This window comes from Podarcis cretensis (genome assembly GCF_951804945.1).
Source record: "Podarcis cretensis genome assembly, chromosome: 4".
NCBI classification, from domain to species: domain Eukaryota; kingdom Metazoa; phylum Chordata; class Lepidosauria; order Squamata; family Lacertidae; genus Podarcis; species Podarcis cretensis.
Window position 1 is genome coordinate 80,031,533 of NC_137173.1, and position 21,534 is coordinate 80,053,066.

The following is a 21,534-nucleotide window of genomic DNA, read 5'->3' on the forward strand; positions in this document are numbered from 1 at the left end:
TTGTGCAATGCAGCAAATGTTCAGAACATTTTAAGGAGCATTTTCATAGCTTATAAACGGGGAATTGGGAATTGTATTCTTTATTATTTCTAGTAATTGTTTTGTTGCATTTATGGATTATTGCATCATTTTAATCATAGAATCTTAGAGTTAGAAGGGACCCCATGGCCATCTAGTCCAGCCCCCTGCAATGAATTCTGATTCATTGTTCCTTTTCATCTCAGTCTGTCACATCCAGCTAAGATTGAGGCTGTCCTTTTGACACCAGTGGAGGAAGTTATTTACAACTGTCCAATTATTATTAGTGAGTCCAATTAGGTACCATGCCTAACTTTACCGGGATGGAGCCATTTAGTACTCTTGCTTTTTACAGTGGTACCTCGGTTTAAGAACTTAATTCGTTCTGGAGGTCCATTCTTAACCTGAAACTGTTCTTAACCTGAGATACCACTTTAGCTAATGGGGCCTCCCGCTACCGCTGTGCTACGGCCGCACAATTTCTGTTCTCATCCTGAAGCAAAGTTCTTAACCCGAGGTACTATTTCTGGGTTAGCGGGGTCTGTAACCTGAAGCGTCTGTAACCTGAAGCGTCTGTAACCCAAGGTACCACTGTAGTTGGAATAATTTGCCATTCTTTACACTTTCAATAACTCCCTCTTACCTATGTATTTAGAAAGCATCGTTTATGACAAACAGAGCTTTCTGATTGGGGGGAACTGAGATGCAGCCTGAATCAGTTCACATGTGTGTGTTTCAACTTCATACATTCCCTGTTTGTGTCATTCCTTTCTTACAGCTACTTGGCATTATATGCATACAAGCCCCAGAAGACAGATGAACTGGAACTACGCAAGGGTGAAATGTATCGCGTTATTGAGAAGTGTCAGGATGGCTGGTTCAAAGGGACGTCTTTGAGAAACGGCATGTCTGGAGTCTTTCCCGGCAACTACGTAACTCCTGTTTCGAGGTGAGAAACAGTGGAAAGATGGGCGCTGAGCAATCATACATATCCTGAGCAATGTTAGCATACAAATATATTTCTTTTCAGGTTGCACTGGGTTCCCCTAAAATAGAGAGAAAGAGAGAGGCCATAGTGTATATCACTCTGCTATCAGTCATACTTTATGTACGTGTCAGAGACCCTAGATTGTTGGTTACACTCAGGATAGATAGCACTTGACTAAAGGGTTTATTGGTCTTACTCAGTGACCCAGTTTAGAGGTAACATTCCTGGTCGAATAAGCCATGCTTTATTCAAGAGGGAATGAGCTCAAGTGCTTCCTTCTCTGTATCTCTACCTTTAGAATTATGGACCGGTAGAGTTGGAAAGGAGCCTAGGCCTGTTCCACTGTCTAAAGTCCCTGAGAGTTCTTCCTGATGTTTAGTCAGAATCTCCTTTCTTGTAACTTGAATCCCCCCGGAGTAAGAGAAAACAAGCTTGCTCCATCTTCCATGTGACAGCCCTTTAGATATTTGAAGATGGCTCTCATATCTCTTATCAGCCTCCTCTTTCCCAGGCTAAACATACCCAGTTCCCTCGACCATTCCTCATAAGGCTTGGTCATCTTGGTTGCCCTCCTCTGCACACAATCCAGATTGCCAATGTCCTTCTTAAATTGTGGCACCCAGAACGTGCCACAGGATTCCATGTGTGGTCTGACCAAGGCACAATAGAGTGGTACTATTACTTCCCTTGACGTGGACACTATACTTCTAGTATAGCCTAGAATAGCATTAGCTTCTTTTGGTGCTTCATCACTGTCAAGGAACTGCCATCAGCTCAGAGGCGAGAGGTGGAAGAGCAGTTGTGTTACAGGGAGCCTCCGAAGATCTTGCAAAGCAGTTCTTCCTCTGGCGAGGAGGGAAGCCCCGCCTCCAGTGGGGAAGGGACACAGGGATCAGAAGATGCTAGGGAGAGCCTCAACACCGAGCCTGGGCAAAGGGGAGGGGAGGCAAGTCCTTTTGCCAGCGCCCACGTTGCGCAGTAGGTTTGCGCGCAGAGAGAGGAGGAGAAGGATGGGGGTCACACGACTGTTATGCTGGGGAAGGTATAAGGACCGCCCACTCCCAGATTCTGCTAGTGACTGAGCAGACATGGACTTGTGACGCTCTGCACCGTAAGATAGTTTGTACAAATAAAAGGAAAAGACAGGTTGGAGTCTTGCCTGTTTGCTCTCGAGCAACCACACCATCACCTGACAATCACATTGTTGACTCATGTTAAACTTGTGGCCTTCTAAGATCCCTAGGTCCTTTTCAGATGTACTACTGGCAAGCCAGGTGTATCTTCAGAGATCCTTCCTGATTTCCAGTGACATCTGAACTGGAAACTTATACCTGAAGCACTCTCTAGAAACCAGAATTGCAAACAATTTATATCTCAACAAGGCAGTGTAATATATCTTTGTAATATTTATCTCCATGATACTGTTTAAGCTAAGGTGCTGGAGTTAATTTTTTCTCCTTTTTTCTTTACCTGGCTGGTTTTGAGCAGCCAGGTAAAGAAGATTCTGATATTTAAAGCATGATAAATTAAGCTACCAAAAGAAGGGATTGATTTAAATCTCTGACCTAAATTTCCAACTTCCTAATTCATATATTTACAGAACAAGCATGCATATTAGTTGTTATAACAGTTAAAATGTATCTGTTTGCAATTAAGCAGGGACCTTATGTTACCCAGGAGAATAATCTAAGACCAAAGGTCATAAAGACAGCATTCCTTTAGCACTGCAAAAATTATTTCTGCTTAAGGGAGCAATTGTGAGATTAAGGATTTCTGTTTGGATCTTTCTCTTGCACGTATAAAGACCCTAAGCAAGATAAATTACTGGAAGGCTGTAAGGTTGCAATGCAGTGCGGAGTTAGGTGTGCCTAACACTCATTGAATTCAATTTGTTAGCTGCTGGTGGTTTTTCACATGTTGTGCATTTTGCATTACTTTTTGCTCCTGAAGCTACAGTCTCTCAGTGCGCTTACCCTGTAAAATTTAGAGACCCAACGACCTTCATTCCATCATGATTTCTGTAGCATGCAGTCATTCAGACTTCTTTGCAGTCCTTGGTGACGAACGTAGCCAAGCAAAGAGGCATGCCTACCCAGAGGTACTCAGGTGACTGGCTAGTCGATTAAAATTAATGATCCAAATACTGCTTTAGCTTCTGGGATGAAAAATTTCGTAGACCGAATGGCCTGAAGTTAACTCTTGTCTCTCCTCCAAATATTCTTGCATCAGTCTTGCGTTACATTATTATTATTATTCCATTACATTGTTGTGTTTTTGCAGCTTAATAATAATAATAATAACAATAATAATAATAATAATCTGCAGCAACCTGCAGACTTTGCATAGGTGCATGAACTCTGATTTCACCAGAGAAACCTAGCAATATGCCAGGGAAACCTGTTGAGAGGTGCAACTGAGTGCCTTTGGTGCAGAGCAGGCTAACAAAGCTATCCCTCAGGAAACGCTGATAAGAATATGCTTTTGATGTCTTCTTGTGTGCCTGCACAGAGCATTTGCTTTTGGTTTCCCCCTCTCTATCTCTCTTTCTCTTTCTCTCTCTAGGGTTCCTGCTGGAGCTGGTCAGCCGAGGAATTTGGCAGGAGGGTCTCCCACAGCCAAAGGCTCTCCAGGAGCCGTCCACCCAGGAAGCCCAGCTCTTACAAACGCCGCTGCTGTTGTCAGGCCAGCTGTTCCAATCACCGCTCCGCCCACTCAGCCCCAGCTGCCAACAGCCTCTCCGCAGATGAATAATTGCTCGAGGTATTCCTCTCAGCAGACAGGCATCCAGCCCCGCAGTTCTGTACAAATGGGTACGTATAGGTCCTTCATGTGTCTGAACAATCCATATTCCCCAAATCTAGTATTCTGTCTCAGATGCACAAGCCCCTGGAAGCCTTTTGTCTCTGTAGGTTTCCTCTGAAAATATTCTGCTCTATTTGAAGCCCAGCATGCAATAAGGAAAGGTTTTTATGTGCCCTGTAGTGTTTAGGGTAGTATTTATTGATTGCTGGGAACTGAATTTTGTTTATCAGGTTGTCCACTTGCCACAGCTGAAATCAATTACGGTGCTTACAAATATTTACACAAATACCTTTTGGAGCATAAAACACTCTGCATGCTGAGAAGGTTAATGCTTCTAAATCCACTTGACAAGCAGTGCATGACTTAACATTTTAAAAACATTTTATTAGGCTCTGAAAGATGAAATGTCTTTATTATGCACGGCAAACACGAGCGATAAATCTGAGGCCTTGGAATACAGCTATTTTTTATTGAAAATAAAACGTAAACAGAATACATGCATTCCGCAATGTACCTTTTCCCAGATGGCTTTCTTGATTCAAATAATAATTACCTGCGTACAGATTCATTCTGCTTTGAACATTGACTATAATGCATAGTAAATTATAAAAAAACAGTTAATTATGTATCCCTGTGGCAATTCAGAGCCATTTCAGAAATACTTCCTGAGACTGACAGATTGCTTTCTCATCCTGCAGAGCTATCTAATTTGTCCTGAGAATTTTTAAAAACAGCAACACTCAACACCTGGTGACGGTGCCACAGTGTAGATTTGGGAGGTTAAATGACTGCCTCAATGCCAAGTCGAGCAGCTTGTGCTATCTCTGAATTTTCAGGGAAATTAGTAGACTACAGAGATCTTGTTCTGAGCAGAATGAATAAAAAATTGATATAAGCTGTGCTATTTCTCAGAGAAGCAGAAGAGTGAGAAAATAACTTAATTCTTTAGAATTAAGGATGAGGTGTCGCATCATATTTTGATGTTGCTCTTTGGTTCCCATCTTCTGCATCATATTCAACCAAAGGGCATCATATTTCGATGTTGCTCTTTGGTTCCCATCTTCTGCACCTCCAGACATTGCAGGCTACAATTCTCATTATCATTGACCTTTGGGAGTTGGAGTCCATAACATCTGGAGGGCACCATGGTGGCTTCCTAGTTATGCACAGTTACCTGCGCCCCATTGAACATAGTGGGGCTTGTTTCTGAGTAGCTACACGAACATATGATTGGATATAAGAAGCGGTATTGCTTGGGCAGCGTTTGAGCTTGAATATAGGAGTTTGATGTTGAGTCCTCAACTGGGTATATAACCCCTTTATCCTTGTTATTCTGAGATAGCTTGTTACTCCCTTGCGATAAACAACTTGTTGTGGTTGATAAGTTCTGTTTGTATGAAGGGTAAATACTGGGAGAAGAATCAGTATGGTTTTTAAAACTACTCCCCAATACAGTGGCAGACTTTGGCCCCTCAAATTTCAGCAGTGCCCTGTGAGACTCTAGACGCCCCCTTCTTGCATTGCTTTGTCGCCCCCCGGGGCAATCAGAACCGGTCGCACTACCCTAAAAGCCGCCTCTGCCCAATAATATCTATAATGGCAAAGATACAATGCTAGGGACCACAGCTCAGTAGTAGAGCAGCTGCTTTTCATGCAGAATGTCCCAAATTCAATCCCTGGCATCTCCAGTAAAAAGGTTCAGATTACCGTATTTTTCGTCCCATAGGACGCTCCGTCCCATAGGACGCACCTACTTTTTTGGGGGGGAAATAAAGGAAAAATTTTTTTCCTTTATTTCCCCCCCAAAACCAGGTCGGGGAACAGTGGGATGGCGGTGCTGCGCCTCCCCGCTGTCCCCCAAGCTTGTGGGGCTGGCCGATGTCTGCCTGGCGGAGGGGCGCTCTGCTTCAGGGCGCCCCACGCGCCCCCTGGTGCGCAAGGCTTGCCGACACCTGCGCGGAGCACGGGGCGTCCTCCGAAGGGCGCCCCGTGCTCCGTGTTCCCGGCTGCCGCCTGCAAGCCTTGCGCGCCCGGGGGAGCTCCCCCCGGGCGTGCAAGGCTTGCGGATAGCTTCCTGGAGCCTGGAGAGTGAGAGACGTCGGTGTGCACCGATGCCTCTCGCTCTCCAGGCTTCAGTGAAAGCCTGCATTCGCCCCATAGGACGCACACACATTTCCCCTTCATTTTTGGAGGGGAAAAACTGCGTCCTATAGGGCGAAAAATATGGTATAGTATAGTATAGTAATATAATAGCAAGTAGTGGAAAGACTCAGAGACCTGTGGCCAATAAGTGCAGAAAATACACAGGTAGGTGGATGAATCTGACCTTAATAATTAGGCAGCTTCCTATGTTAAAATGCAAATAAATCTGTGTGATTTAAAATGTGATATCCTTCGCCCCCCCCCCATTTTTTGCTTTTGTAGTAGGCAAGTCTTGTTGAAACTAATGCCAACCTGATCCTAAAAGTATTTGTCTGGAATAAAATATACTTCTGAGATGAGTCGGTCGCCTTGCAACTTTTTTAAAAAATACTATACGCACCACATTAGGAACTATTTTCAGTACAATTCCTTCCAGTGCTTTAATATGTGTAAATCCACACACTGGACAGGTTTGGAATGTTGGCATGATCCAGACCACTTTACAGTGTTTAAAAGTAACTACAGTCATACTTTGGATTCCGACACCTTTGCACTCGGACGTTTTGGCTCCCAAACGCCACAAACCTAGAAGTGAGTGTTGCGAACTTTCTTTGGAACCCGAACATCTGATGGGGCTTCCGCGGCTTCTGATTGGCTGCAAGAGCTTCCTGCAGCCAATCAGAAGCCGTGCTTTGGTTTGCAATTGTTTTGGAAGTCGAATGGACTTCCGGAACGGATTCCGCTCGATTTCCAAGGTACGACTGTACTATATGGCCCTTCCTCTTTTTGACCTTGTTTACTGCCAGTCAAGTTCTTTCCTTACTGTTCCCTTCTCTCTTTTTCTTTCCAGTTGTTCACCCTTCTGTGCAGGCACAGGACCGGCCCACAGCTACAGTCTCACCACTAAGAACCCAGAACTCCCCATCCCGCCTCCCAAGCACTGTGGTCAGGCCACACACTGTGGTTTCTCCGCAACACATCCACCACTCTCCTGTGCACATCATCCCCGGAGCACAGTGTGCCAGGCCCATGATTCCCCTCACGTCGGCAGCGGCAGCGATTACTCCTCCCAACGTCACTGCAGTCAACCTGAATGGAGAAGCAGGAAACGGGCCCATCAGTAGCCTGGCAACTTGCAGCCCAACCAACACAGCCTGCAAAGCAGAAGAGAGGAAAAACGAAAAGGTAACAGACAGCTCTGGTGTAGCAGGGAAGATGCCCTTCTTAACAATTGTAAACACAGGGCCCACCGTATGATCCAGAATTGCTGGTGCTTATAGATATGATTGATAACCAGGATGGGACACCAGTCTAAGAGCAAGATGTCAGTGGCAAGGGTAAAGGTAAAGGGACCCCTGGCCAACTCTGGGGTTGTGGCACTCATTGGCCGAGGGAGCCAGCGTACAGATTCCAGGTCATGTAGCCAGCATGACTAAGCTGCTTCTGGCGATCCAGAGCAGCGCACAGAAACACCATTTACCTTCCCGCCGGAGTGGTACCTATTTATCTACTTGCACTTTGACGTGCTTTCGAACTGCTAGGTTGGCAGTTGCAGAGACTGAGCAACGGGAGCTCACCCTGTCGCGGGGATTCAAACCACCAACCTTCTGATCGGCAAGCCCTAGGCTCTATGGTTTAACCCACAGCGCCACCTGCGTCCCTCAGTGGCAGGGGAGTTATCATCAATTAAATCTATCCTCTTGTCCTTTGTCACTCTTGTCAAAATGGTACCTTTCCTTACTCATAGGATTGTATTATCTTACTTCTGTTAACTTTCAGACTATTTCTGGGTAATAAGCTTCCCTTGCCAGCATCTCTCTGTGAAGAAAATGGCAGCCCATCCAATAGTGTTTTTGACCTTTTTCAGTGGTTGAAAAGGGAGAGCCCTTCCAGCCTGCAAGGTCATGTGTGCATTAGTATAAGCAGTTCTTAATGCTAAGCACCTATAGCCTAAAGCTTGTTTGCACACTTGTTTCATTGATTCACTTTCGGAATGGCCATGGGTTAAGTCCCCAGCTGCGTGTGAGGTCCCCATCTGCTGCACTTGGCATGCTCTTTTGTCTAAATCCTCCACATCTGAAACGGCACAGAAAGACACCAGTGAAGTGCCGCAGGTTCCATCACCATATGGCCAGGTTTGCAGGAAACTGCTTGCCTAGTTACATAGAAGATGTTATAAGATGAAGGTTCAGGCCTTGGGGGCTTGGAGTCAGAGGCACAATACAACACTGACTTATAAATGGCTGAGGCTGTTTTTTAACAGCACTGTAAACATCTCCTTCAGAAAATTGCCTTGCCATGCTTCAGTGAAACCAAGAGAGGGGATGGGATTAAATATGACTAGGTGCAATCTGCGGCTGATACATTGTAGGTGCAGGTTTTTAGGATTCAGCCCTGGGAGCAATTGTTCCATGTCAACACATTTAAATGTGTTGCTAGTGCCAAGCTGCTTTAAACAGGCTCGGCCTGTTAAGCCCTTAACAAATGCAGAGTTTTGCTTTCATTCAGAATTTATGCATTGCTAATAATCCTCAAAAATCAGTGATGAAGTCTGATTACACTCTACCTAGAAGTATCCCACCTACTGCAGATCTTTTACAGGATGAGACCTAGCCTCTTCTCCTGATTTGTGGATCTTATTATTGGGGGGGGGGGGGTTTGAGTGTGCTGAAAGACATCTATTGATTGGTGAGTTCCATAGTTGGTTGCTAAAGCTATAGACTGTGCGCTTTTTTCTTATGTCTTGAACTTCTGTGGCCTTTCCATGCAACACACAACAACAGCTCCTGGGCAAATTTGCCTATGTTCAAATGAGATGTTGAGAAAGTGGTGTCCAAGGTAACTGAACCTGAGGGCAGAACACTTAAAGGAGAGGTGTTTTTCTCCAAGTGGCCTCCAAGCAAACTAGTTGCTGACTGGGAACCTTAATTTGCATCTGTAAGGCGTTGGGTAGAGGTATCCTGTGCTTTATTCTGGCACAGTATATGCATAAAACCTCTATCTGTCCCACCACTCAATTTAATTAATGTGCAACACAGTTCAGATACATCACGCTGAATAGTTAAAGAGATGCAGCAATGATATCCTGCTAATTCCATGAGACCAATATATGTATATAATTCTGGCATGCGTTTCTAAAAATCTGTTCCATTTTTAGATTAGCTGTGATAGCACGATAGCCCAAAAGCCCTATAACAGAAGAAAGTTTTGATTTACCTTGCTTGTAGCAGAGTACATCCTAGGTACCTAACACACTAACATGCGACTTGAAACATCAGACTTTGCCTTTGAAAAGAAAACTAACTTTCTTCTTTTCACTTGTTTTTAAAAGATCTTGACCATAATAAAGCCTGATTTTAAGTGGAGAGTTTATCCAAGTTGGCTAATTTTTCACTGCTCACGTGGACTTAGTACGCATTTGAGTTATATGACCTCATGCTCATATACCTATGAACAGGATCAGGCTTCACTATCACTACCCGGTGTTGTTTTTTTACCTTTAGTAGGGGTTGCACTAAGCAAATATTCTTTGCCATATACCAGGAGTGAAGAACCTGAAGCCTGGGGTAAAATGTGGCCCTCCAAGCCTCTAGTACAAAACCTGACTGCCCTGTTTTTCACCCTCCTTGAATGTGTTTGCCTCAGTGGAGTATGTCCTTGAACTCTGATAATGCCTCTTGCTTCCTTTGATGGAGGATAGAGAGGGATGTGTGAGTGAGCATTACTGAAATGTACGCTCATTGCTCCAGCCACTTTTGCCTCTTGTCCTGCCCACTACTGGTATATTGCCGCAGTTTTCCTGATTCTCTTTCTGACCCTCCCAATTCCGAAACTCGGCACTATTGTTACCTGGGAAACTGGGCCTGGCCAAACTAGAGGTGGGTTGGGTTTTGTAAACCAGTAAAGGAATACCCTCAAAGACAGAAGAAAGGAGTTGCGAATGGCCTGGGGAAACTATGACCCTCCTGATAATACTGGACTCCAACTCCCATCAGCCCCAGCCTTCAGGGATGATGGGAGTTGTAGTCCAAAGCATCTGGATGGGGAAGGCCGCGCTGGGAGGGAGATGGGTGAAGTTTCCATTCTAAAAACTATGCCCTTGTTGCATGCTTTTATCCATTCCTAGGAAACGGGTGGCGCTGTGGGTTAAACCACAGAGCCTAAGACTTGCTGATCAGAAGGTCAGCGGTTCGAATCCCCGCGACGGGGTGAGTTCCCGTTGCTCGGTACCTGCAAGTAGATAAATAGGTACCACTCCGGCGGGAAGGTAAACGGCGTTTCCGTGCGCTGCTCTGGTTCACCAGAAGCAGCTTAGTCGTGCTGGCCACATGACCCGGAAGCTGTACGCCGGCTCCCTCGGCCAATAAAGCGAGATGAGCGCCGCAACCCCAGAGTTGGTCACGACTGGACCTAATGGTCAGGGGTCCCTTTACCTTTACCTTTAAGCTGTCCCTATATTTATTCTTTTCTGCCATTGTTTCCTCCAAATTCTCCCCAGTTTCTTCATGACCCATTGCTCCCTCTTGAAACTTCTCGTTTATTGTCAAATCTTTGATTTCAGGTAATGCTCTTCTTACCTAGCTCCTGGGGTGAGAAACCTGTGGCCCTCCAGATGTTAATAGACTAACCCTCCATCCATCCAAATTACAGTCTGAAACATCTGGCAGATGTCAAGTTGGGAAAAGCTTGCTTTAGTGGAGTTTAGTACTGTATGTCTATGGAACTACAGCCCATGACATATAAACACAATCTGAGCCAACATGTATTATTTGTTAAAAGTCTCTGGATAGAATTTCCTCTTCCAGCTAGCTTAAATATTGCCTGATAAAATAATTACAAAATGCCCAATGATTTCTTATGAGTTGATTACTCTTATGCCACTTTCCCTTGTAAATAATGTGGCTACTTTTTGCCATCTCATATAAAACTACTTACATGAATGAAGTGATGTGGCCTCAGTCGCTTAATCTGATGAAGTAAATCACACTGGGTGGTTGTTCTTTCTGAAGAACCCCCTCATTTGGTTTCTGATGAGAATTTTGATTAAACTTCTCGAAAACATCCGGCACGGTGGCTCCTAAAATGAAAGATAAGTTGTTGCTTCTGGGAACAGTTCGTTAATTTATCATCAGCCGCAGTGCATCTTTATTGCTTTTTGATGCCTGGAATGTATCCCAAACTATTTGAAAACCAACTATCTGAAACTATCATTTGTTCTACGTTAGCAGTGAAATCTGCCCAAAAAGCTTAACGTAGAGTCAAATTACCATATGGCCTTAAAGATGTATTGATCCATGTGAGGCTGAGACTGCGTCTGGCTCTCAGTCACTCTTCTGATGCAAGTTTTTCTGTCTTTCGGCCTGGGTCACAACTTCTGTAGTGACCCTCCTTGTTACTAACTAGGAGAAGCAAGTAAAGGTAAAGGGACCCCTGACCATTAGGTCCAGTCGTGACCGACTCTGGGGTTGCGGTGCTCATCTCGCTTTATTGGCCGAGGGAGCCAACGTACAGCTTCCGGGTCATGTGGCCAGCATGACTAAGCTGCTTCTGGCGAACCAGAGCAGTGCACGGAAACGCCATTTACCTTCCTGCTGGAGCGGTACCTATTTATTTACTTGCACTTTGAAGTGCTTTCAAACTGCTAGGTTGGCAGGAGCAGGGACCGAGCAACGGGAGCTCACCCCGTCATGGGGATTCGATCCGCCAACCTTCTGATCAGCAAGTCCTAGGCTCTGTGGTTTAACCCAAAGCCCCACCCGCTAGGAGAAGTACAGGGGCTTATATTGTGTAAGCCCCTAAAAATGATCAGCAATGCATGTGACATGTTCAGTTGCTGAAGGGAAGATCTCCCTACTCCGGTGGATCGTATTAAATACCAGTAATAATGCATCTTGCCCAGTGTATGGAAAACAAGGTATGGATGACGAGCATGTTTTAAAATTTGAGAATGGGTGCACTGGTTGTTGTTTTTCCCAGGATTCAGGGAAGGGAGTTCAACTCTCACCACCCATACAATATTTATTCATTTGTATAGCTATAAAATAAAGTTATTGGGGAGGCAGGACATAAAGGCCTTGGGTGGAAAGCACAGGGTCTGGGTCAGTTCATATGGGGAGAGGGGGTCCTTAAGGTATTCCTGAGCCATGCAAGGCTTTAACTTTTAGCCTGGTAGTCATAGGTAGGGATCAGGAGAGAATTCAGTTCAGTTTGCATTTACTTAATTCCATCTGAACTTACTTAATTTGCACTTCCCGAAGAAATCTGTGAACCAGAAAGCAGCCAGCCTTTAAATGCACACTTCTCTGAATTTTGTAATGCAACTGTACTGTGAAGTAGTATACAAACATGCATTTTTACCATGGTGAAATGTGAACAAGAGAGTACATATGTTGATGAAAATATTCAAAACTGCATTATTTTAGGGGGGAAATGCTGTATGTTAAATAACGATGTCTATATTTGAAGAAATTCACACTAAAATTCTGATGATGATTTTTTTTAAAAAAGTAACAAACTGATGTGAAAAACTGAGAAATGGAAAGAAACTTAAACATGCAAATTCACCCATAGAGGAACCATGCAGACAAGTGAGTGGGCTGATAGAGGATAGATGGATCTCTCCATTCCCCGTCCAACCCCCCACTTTCTCTCTGCACTGGCTGCAGAGGAACAGAAGCCAGTCCCCTCAGTTCTGCTCCACTTCTCCGGCCTACTAGACAGAAGACAATTACAGAGAGTGGGGGCAGGACTGCTAAAATGCGAGTATCCTTCATTTCTGTGCTGGCTCTGGAGGAGGAAGCTTCCCCTCTTCTGAAGCAAGCATGGAAACACAGGCTACTAGCTTATTTGCAAGCTGGTAAACAAAAAACCAACCAACTTGTGGTCTAGTCATTCTTCTGGACTTATTTACAAGGAAAAATCATACAGAAAATAAACTGCAGCCCTAGAGAGCATAAAAATCATGGGCAGTGCCTGCTGCCATACATTTAAATTTAGCTGTCCTATTCCAGTATGAATTTAGCTGTCCTATTCCAGTATGAATTTAGCTGTCCTATTCCAGTATGAAATGGAATGTTGTCAGCTATCCGAGTATTCCTTACCGAATGCTCAAAGCTGTAACAGGGTTGTCTATAGAAAGTTATTTTATAATAAGCAGTAGTATGCTCAACCAGTTTTGCATTGTTTTCATTTGCTAGAATGAAATCAGTGGAAACATACAATCTATTTAGACACTTGTCTTGAACCTTTCTGCCAAAGCAAAATGTGAATTATTTTGAACTATTTCTTTCATCACAAAACATTTTTTAAAGTCATCCAAACTGCTCACTCAATCAAGAGACTTCTATGATCATTGAGTAACCCATAGTCTGTGCATTAGAAGAACAAATCATTCTGAAGACACAGTTGACAAAGTGTTAACATCTGTATTTCAACTATCTCTTGTCTAAGCTTGTTCAAAAAGAAGGGAAGTTCTTTTATCTCCACATAACTGCTAGGGAGGGAGGAATTTCTATTTCTGAAATATTTGGCAATGGCCAACTCTTTTATGTAACGTGATTAGAGTATGTTCAAATTCCCACTCCCGTTCAGCATCTTAAACAGAAAAGCACATTAATTGTGAATTGTAAGCATACTACAAGGGATGCGGGTGGCGCTGTGGGTTAAACCACAGAGCCTTGGGCTTGCCGATCAGAAGGTTGGCGGTTCAAATCCCCGCGACGGGGTGAGCTCCCGTTGCTCAGTCCCTGCTCCTGCCAACCTAGCAGTTCGAAAGCACGTCAAGTGCAAGTAGATAAATAGGTACCGCTCCGGTGGGAAGGTAAACAGCGTTTCCGTGCGCTGCTCTGGTTTGCCAGAAGCAGCTTAGTCATGCTGGCTACATGACCTGGAAGCTGTACGCCGGCTCCCTCGGCCAATAAAGCAAGATGAGCGCCGCAACACGACCTAATGGTCAGGGGTCCCTTTACCTTTAAGGATACTACAAGTACCTTCAGTAGTACACTGCAAACTTCCTATTGAGCTGTCAGTCAGTAAACATTGGTAAGGGTTAAAACAAAAATGAGTACATAGTATGCACAACCTTGAATTGTTTCAAGCTGGATAAGCACATTGATTAAAATTCTTCCCTTTTTTGGAACTAGTACTTGTAGGAAGTCACAATATGGATTTTAAATCCAGAAGATTTTAAAATAAGCATAACAAAACAGTATGCAGCTGCACTCACTGGCTCTTCTCATTTCTAATTTGTTCTAACTATAGAAATGCAACGCTGCCAAGTTTTGAATTGCAATGATAAAGGCTCAAGTATAACTTACGTACTGCTGAAGTTCGATTTCCTTACCAAACACATAGGATGTCTCCGGCACACATGAGCCACAGCCTCCCCCCCTCCATCTCGGCTCTGAAATGATCATGTGGTCTGTCAGAAGCCTGGCAGGTGTCTGGAAAATCCTCTCTCTTTCTTACTTCCAGAGAGTTGTTGACCCATGCTTCTCATGCATGCAAGTTCCTCATTTCCTCATTTAATCCAGATTTACTGTTTCTGGGGGAAATCTGATAAGTAAAAGAAAACCTGTTAGCAATATCAAGCCATGTTTGATTGCACCCCACTATACAAAAATAAAATAAAATCTGATTATGTTCTTCTGGATCAGCCTTTGTTGAAAAGACTGCCAAGGCGTCCTGAAAGTACATCTTTTTTAAAAAAAATGGGGAAGTGGACATTATATGAAGCTTTAAACACTCTTAAAACAGGGATAGATAACAGTGTGCCCTCTAGATGTCTGGACTACAAATCCCACCTTCCTCAGGCAGCAAGGGCAATGACCAGGTGTTATGGGACTTGTAGTCTGCAATATGTGGACTTGGCTGCCCCTGGTCAAACTTCAGGGAACAAATTGTCCTGTATGAACTTCCCTGATCTGTGTGGGAAGCTGTTCTCTGCATCCCACCTTCCCCTCCAGTTAGGGCACAGAGCCAGGCTTTCTTTTTGGTGTAACTCACACTGAGGAATGCACTTCCTAGGGGGAAAGTTCCTGCTTCCCTCCCTGATGGTTTTCTTCAGGGTATTTGCTATGGGCTGATTTTGCTTGGATTTAACATGGGGAAACCCAGCCAGATGGGCGGGATATAAATAAAAAAAATTGTTGTTGTTGTTGTTGTTATTTGTTTGATCTGTTTTTGCACTATGTTTTAGTAATGATTGTTTTAAGTCAGCTTTTAATATTGTATGCTGTTGTGAGTGCACTCTACCGCACTGAATATAACTCATAGATAGATAGGGAAAGTCATGTTTGGTGCGTTAAGCAAGAAGTGTGTGGGTTGGCATAAGTCGCCTGCAGGACAGGGCTGGAAGTTGGGCCGTCTCCAACATTGGGGAGTGGGGGGAAAGTGCCGGTACTGCATACCTCTGATTACTGCCAGACGTATTTTCTGGTCTGTACTACATTGGGTGTACTTTAGCCTATGGCGCAGACAAGGCAGGGCCAAGAACTGGTGGAAGTAGAGGGCTGGTTGGGTACGCACTGAAGGTTCGTTCAAACTCCTCCGAGGGTGCATTTTTATAGGGAACAAGATGGAAACCTTGCCAAAGTGGGGCAGAGAGAAGCCCACTAGGTAAGAATAAGGAACCACCACGAGTCCCCCCCATCCCTCTCCCCAGGCCCACATCCATCACCTACCTTGTTTTGCACCTTATTTTTGACAAGCTGGAATCAGTCCTTGAACTCTGATAATGCTTCAACAATCCATATAGTTTGAAACACTTGACCTTAACGCCAATACTCCCACTTGGGTTGTGCATAGAGCTGCCTCTTTTGTTCCATAGTCATGGAAGTATCTGATAATAAAACACTTATCTTATAGTATCTAGCTCATATTTAGCATCTTCCCCACCCTTTCCTTATTCTGCATTAGAGCATAAGGACAGAAAGCTGGCACTCAGCTAATGAATATTTCTCAGGCTGGCAATTAACCCAGCCAAACGCATTAACCCCAGCTGTCAAAGCATAGTTTGCTTCAGATTCTATAATAAAGCAGATTTCTCCCCTTTGTTGGTTTCAGCTCTTCTAGAAATGCAATATGGCATTGTTCAAAAAAGAACTTCCCTTAAACATTTATGTTGTTCAGCGGTGTATCCACATGCCACTTTGAATCAACTGCCAAGCAACTCTAAATGTTCAGAAGGTTCCTCCTAAGTGATCACACTGAACTTTTCCCAGTTTCCACCCAAAGTAGTCCAGCACATTCAAAAAACGAAGCTTAAAAAATGTGAAGTAAAAATATTTGGGGGTTGAGTTTGCTGTTATTAAGGCCAATTGGCATGTTACACAATTCCTACGTAGAAAGCTCTTCTAGGTCAGAAGAAGCATTTGATCTGAATATACCGTATTTTTTGCTCTATAGGACACACTTTTCCCCCTCCAAAAATAAAGAGGAAATGTGTGTGCGTCCTATGGAGCGAATGCAGGCTTTCGCTGAAGCCTGGAGAGCGAGAAGGGTCGGTGCACACCGACCCCTCTCGCTCTCCAGGCTTCAGGAAGCTATCCGCAAGCCTTCGGAGCCCAGCAGGAGTTCCCAAGGCTTGCGGACAGCAGCCTGTAGCCCGAAGCCCGGGAAGCACAGCGCTGCGCACCCCGGGCTTCGGGCAGCTATCTGCAAGCCTTCGGAGCCCGGCAGGAGTTCGGAGCCCAGCAGGAGCTGCCTGCTGTCCCTGAAGCCAAAACAACGAGACATTCTGTGTAACAATTACGTACACACATCTATTTCACTGCATGTACATTTGGACCACATTCTGTGTGGACAAGCTTAAATCAGTGTGAGCCAGTTTGGTACAGTGGTTATAGAGTGTTGGGTTCAAATCCCCACTTAGCTACAAAGCTCATTGGTTGGGCCAGTCACTGTCTCCTAGCCTAACCCTCACAGGGTCGTTGTGATGGGATATCACTTCAACAACAATAACTAGGGACTAAGCCTATTGATTTCAGTGAACTTAAATTAACCTTACATTGTGGCCGTTGTTCACATGAGCCAAAAGATGTGCTCTGTTGCTGCTGCTTCCTAGCACACATATCAAAACAGATGTATATATGCAATGATCACATTAGCTTTTTCAAAGGTGAATGCAACTTCATTTTACAGCTTAGCCAAACATTCTCCAAAATGTGTTCAGATTTCTAATCAAAGAAATGGACACTTACCAGTAGATACTGCATCAACATCATCATCATCAGTGCAGAAATGTGGTCTAGATTAGTGATGAACATAGATCACAGACTTGCCTCCTGGGTTACAGCAAGGAGTGCTCATCCCTGAAAGTTATTTACAACATGTATTAATTATTTTATCAAGGCTGTTGGCCTTGCTGTAAGACAAACATCATTTTTCTCTTATTAATTTATTATTACATTTATAGCTCACCTTTCCTCCAGGAGACTCAAGGTGGCCTGCATGGTTCCCCATTTTATCCTCATAACAACTCTGCAACTACCACAAAGAAGACCCAAGCCACCACTTAATGAGTCTCCTTCTGCAGATCATAGGACCTGTGCAGACTGAGAGAGAGGTGCTCCCATCAAGCATTTAGGCCCCAGGCCATTTGCCACACCACTCAGCACCTTGATATCAAAATGAGAGCCCCATGGTATCATCACCATAATAATAATTTATTTCTTATACCCCACCCATTTGATTGGATTGCCTCAGCCACTCTGGGTGGCTTCCAACACAAATACAGCATCAAACATTAAAAGCTTCCCGAAACAAGAGCTGCCTTCAGATGTCTACAAAAAATTATATAGCTATTTAACTCTTTGACATCTGCCGGGAGGGCATTCCGCAGGGCAACTGCCGAAAATGCCTTCTGTCTGGTTCCCTGTAATTTCACTTCTCACAGTGAGGGAACTGCCAGAAGGCCCTTGGAGCTGGAATTCAGTGACTGGCCTAAACAATGGGGGCAGAGATGCTCCTTCAGGTACACAGGGCCAAAGGCTTTAAAGGTCAACACCAGCACTTGGAATTGTGCTCAGAAATATACCGGGAGCCAATGTAGATCTTTTAGGACCAATGTTATGTGGTCCTGGCAGCCACTCCCAGTCACCAGTTTAGCAGCTGTGTTCTGGATTCATTATAGTTTCCAAGTCACATTCAAAGGTAGTCATGTTGTTGTATTCCTATCAAGAAACAGGGACTGGGCTGGAGAAGGCCTCAGTTTCCCAAATGAATCAGAGCTCTATGAGAAAAGACAAATCTGGAGAGGCAGATCTTGCCTTGTGCTCATCCTTTCTCACCCTCCTTTGTTGCTCCCCACTGAAGAAGACAGCTAGCAGATCTGGCAAGATGCATTAATTCGAAAACTGTAAGTAGAAATTGTGGTAGAGCTCACAGTTCTCTGTTTACTCCTGATTACATTCACACATTGCACTGAAAAGCAATGTGACAAATGGGCTTGAAAAGATGCGTATTTTCATCTGAGAGCCAGGATTGGCTGAAGCGTCCTCTCAAGTGGACAGGGCCCGCTTTTGTTGTGCAACTGTTGTGCAAATATTTCTGTTGCATACTGGTTTGAAAAATGGTGGCAGTAGTGACAAATTGTCTGGCTTTTCAGTGATCTTCGAGCAATTAGCTTGCTTATAAATCTCTCTGGAGTAACTCAGAAAACCTTGTTTCATTTACTTTTTCAGCAAAGCCAGACACACTTCACGCTCACTATAATATAGTTGAGGGTGATAGTTAAAGGGAATTTTGGTGCTGACTACCCAAGAAGAGTGTAGCCTGAAGCTTTGTGAATTTGTGAGAGTTGGTTAGGTGAGGAGCTTGAGGGGAAGAAAATGCTTGCTACTATTGCATTAGCCAAGCAAGTTTTTTTAAAAATAAAATGAAGACCACCTACAAAAATCTAGATCTTAGGTGTTTCTTTTTTTCTTTAGAATTACACATATCAAGTTTCTGTCACTTAAGGAGATTAAAGAATGTAAAGCTGCGTGGGTTTATCAGTTTTGTTTTTAAAAAGAAAATCTGCCTCTGGTAAAAGCCAGGAAGTTGAGCTAATGTAAGTGTAAAATAAAAGGATTATCAAGCTGCAAGCTGCATTTCGTCATTGAATATTTCATTAGATTTCCAGAATATTCAGCACATTAGCAAAAAAATTCATTTCTGTGTGTGGGTGTTTAAATCCCAGCGGCTTCTTTTTCTCCATAAAGAAAATGTGAGAACTTGAGAGTACTAGTCAATATTCTAACCCAGTTTTCATTTCATACAAGTTAGCTAGAAAACCTTATTTATTGAAGCCCACTTGTAATAGCCTATTCCTGCTTACTTAAAACACATTCTTTCTTTTCCTGTTTCCTCGACTGCCTTTTAAAGTTTCATTAATTTCTCAAGAAATTTCAAGTTAGCTTGGCACACCTCAGAATGTCTTCAGCGTTGAATACATCACACCCAGCCTTTAAAAACAGCAGCAGTGTTTCACACAGACTTCCTAATTAATGTAAAAATTGATTACATGGTTGCGCGAACTCTTTTGAAAACATGTCCTTGTGCCTGCTTGAAAACCGTGCGTGGGATGAAAGCTATCCGTAGGGGTGTGTTCTTAAAAGGCTGGAAGCCTTATCACACTAAATTTGATCTGCATCATCTTTCTGTTTAAAAAATCTCTTTCAACATCTTCACAACTCCTGCAATGCCTTTTTTTTTTTTTACTGCAAATGTTCTAATGGCATTTAGAAAGTGGGGGTACATGGGCCACACCACGTTCTCAAGATGGCGTCACAAAACCATTTATGAAAGGGGGAAATCACCAGGTTGACATGCTCCCTTGTTATTTATTCTATAGCATGGGTAGGCAAACTAAGGCCCGGGGGCAGGATCTGGCCCAATCGCCTTCTAAATCCGGCCTGCAGGCGGTCCGGGAATCAGCGTGTTTTTACATGAGTAGAATGTGTCCTTTTATTTAAACTGCATCTCTGGGTTATTTGTGGGGTCAGCCTGCTGTTTTTACATGAGTAGAATGTGTGCTTTTATTTAAAATGCATCTCTGGGTTATTTATGGGGCATAGGAATTCATTCATTCATTTCCCCCCCCAAAAAAATATAGTCCGACCCCCCCATAAGGTCTGAGGGACAATGGACTGGCCCCCTGCTGACCCTTGTTCTATAGTAAGCATTCATTGAGAACATGCCCTAGAGGTGATCATAATTGAAAGAGTAGGTTCTTTATCTTTATTCCTAATATAAACTTGGGTCACTTCCAGGCAACCTGTTTAATGGGCATTCATCCTGACTTGCTTGCGGAGAGATTACATAGCATCGAACATTTCATGAGCATTCATCCTGATTTGTCTGTGCGGTTATTAGAGAGTGCTAAATCAAGCCAATGTTATCCCACAGTTTCTAGTGCATTTCCCCCCATCACCAAAAGTCCAATATTTTGGTTCAACGGATTTGTTTCACAAGAGTTCCAAATTATCTTACGCTTCACAGCCTGAATTTGCAAGGTTCTGCATTTATCCCGCCCAAAAATAGTAATCTGGAAGCGCTCCATGGCATGTGGGAGCATATTTGTAAGGATATTTTGACCCATGGAGAAGTTCAAAATCACCCAGTGGTAAGAGCTTGTAGATATGGTGGTCCCCTGACTGGTCAAAACATGGTACTTCAGATTCCAGCTGGGAACTGTGGATCAGCTTACACACCTATTGCAACTTTTCCAGAACACATCAGCAAAGCCAGGTGCTTTCTTGGCCTCAAGTAATGGTGTTTGTGCTGGGAGAGGGGATATTTTGTCAGCAGCCAGCAGCACAGCATTGCATCATTACAGATCAGGCTCTAAGGGACCCCATAATTTTTGGGGGGTGGAGCTCAAGTGCCGTGCTGAGCAGCAGATGCTATGCTTGCAAAATATCCCAGGTTCAATTACTCATCTCTGAAACTCTGGAGAGCAGCTGCCGGTTAATGCAGACCAGTGTTCATCAACATGCAGTCCCCAGATGCTGTGGGACTACAACTCCCATTATCTACAGCCAGTTTAGCCAATTGTCAGGGATGATGGGCGTTGTAGTACAACCGTGTCTGAAGTCCCAAGGCTGAAGAACACTGATGCAGACAACGCTAAGCTTGATGGTCTCCTATGTTTCTTCCCATCACGTCTCTTCCTCTGTCCCCAGAATTACCCTTACCTGCCCCACCTCTCTCTCTTTTTCACCTTTCTTTCTCCTTTTTGGGGTTGATTTAAATGGTAATCTGAGTTAGGATGGGAGGAATGGGCATTACCTATATGTACTAATAAGACACCTTAGTTTTCCTTCACTTATGCCTGTAAAATTTGCTTTAAAACCTCAACCCGATTAATGAAAGGCTAAAGCTCAGCTCTGTGTTACCGTTTTCCTGTCATCATCCAAGTGCATGGATTTAGACATGCACATCAAAAAATGGTATTACACGCATTGTACAAAACAGGAACTTTCTTCATCAGTATTCTTTTTCCAAACACTGTTGTGCACCGAACCCCAAGGGAACAATTTACCATTTACTCCCCAAAAAACTCTGTTCAGTTACGTGGCAGCTGCTTTTGTCGGAGTATTAAGATG

The 21,534-nt window shown here is 43.8% G+C and overlaps 1 protein-coding gene and 2 long non-coding RNA genes across 4 annotated transcripts in view; 1 reads left to right on the forward strand and 2 right to left on the reverse strand.

Moving 5' to 3' along the window:
- SH3RF3 (SH3 domain containing ring finger 3) overlaps nucleotides 1–21,534 on the forward strand; it is a 203,105-nt gene that overhangs the window by 173,765 nt on the left and 7,806 nt on the right. For both annotated transcript variants that reach the window (XM_079972571.1, XM_079972570.1), the window contains 3 exons: nucleotides 797–967; nucleotides 3,569–3,816; nucleotides 6,801–7,135. In XM_079972571.1, coding sequence (XP_079828697.1) covers nucleotides 797–967; nucleotides 3,569–3,816; nucleotides 6,801–7,135 — 754 coding nt within the window. The remainder of the gene's footprint in view (nucleotides 1–796; nucleotides 968–3,568; nucleotides 3,817–6,800; nucleotides 7,136–21,534) is intronic.
- On the reverse strand, nucleotides 6,987–14,408 carry LOC307214373. Its single transcript, XR_013838000.1, has 3 exons — nucleotides 14,266–14,408; nucleotides 10,886–11,027; nucleotides 6,987–7,104 (listed from the first exon to the last, which is right to left on the reverse strand). It is a non-coding gene; the product is annotated as an uncharacterized lncRNA (long non-coding RNA).
- Nucleotides 14,414–19,972, reverse strand: LOC307214401. The gene is made up of 3 exons (XR_013838041.1): nucleotides 17,149–19,972; nucleotides 15,631–15,788; nucleotides 14,414–14,503 (listed from the first exon to the last, which is right to left on the reverse strand). It is a non-coding gene; the product is annotated as an uncharacterized lncRNA (long non-coding RNA).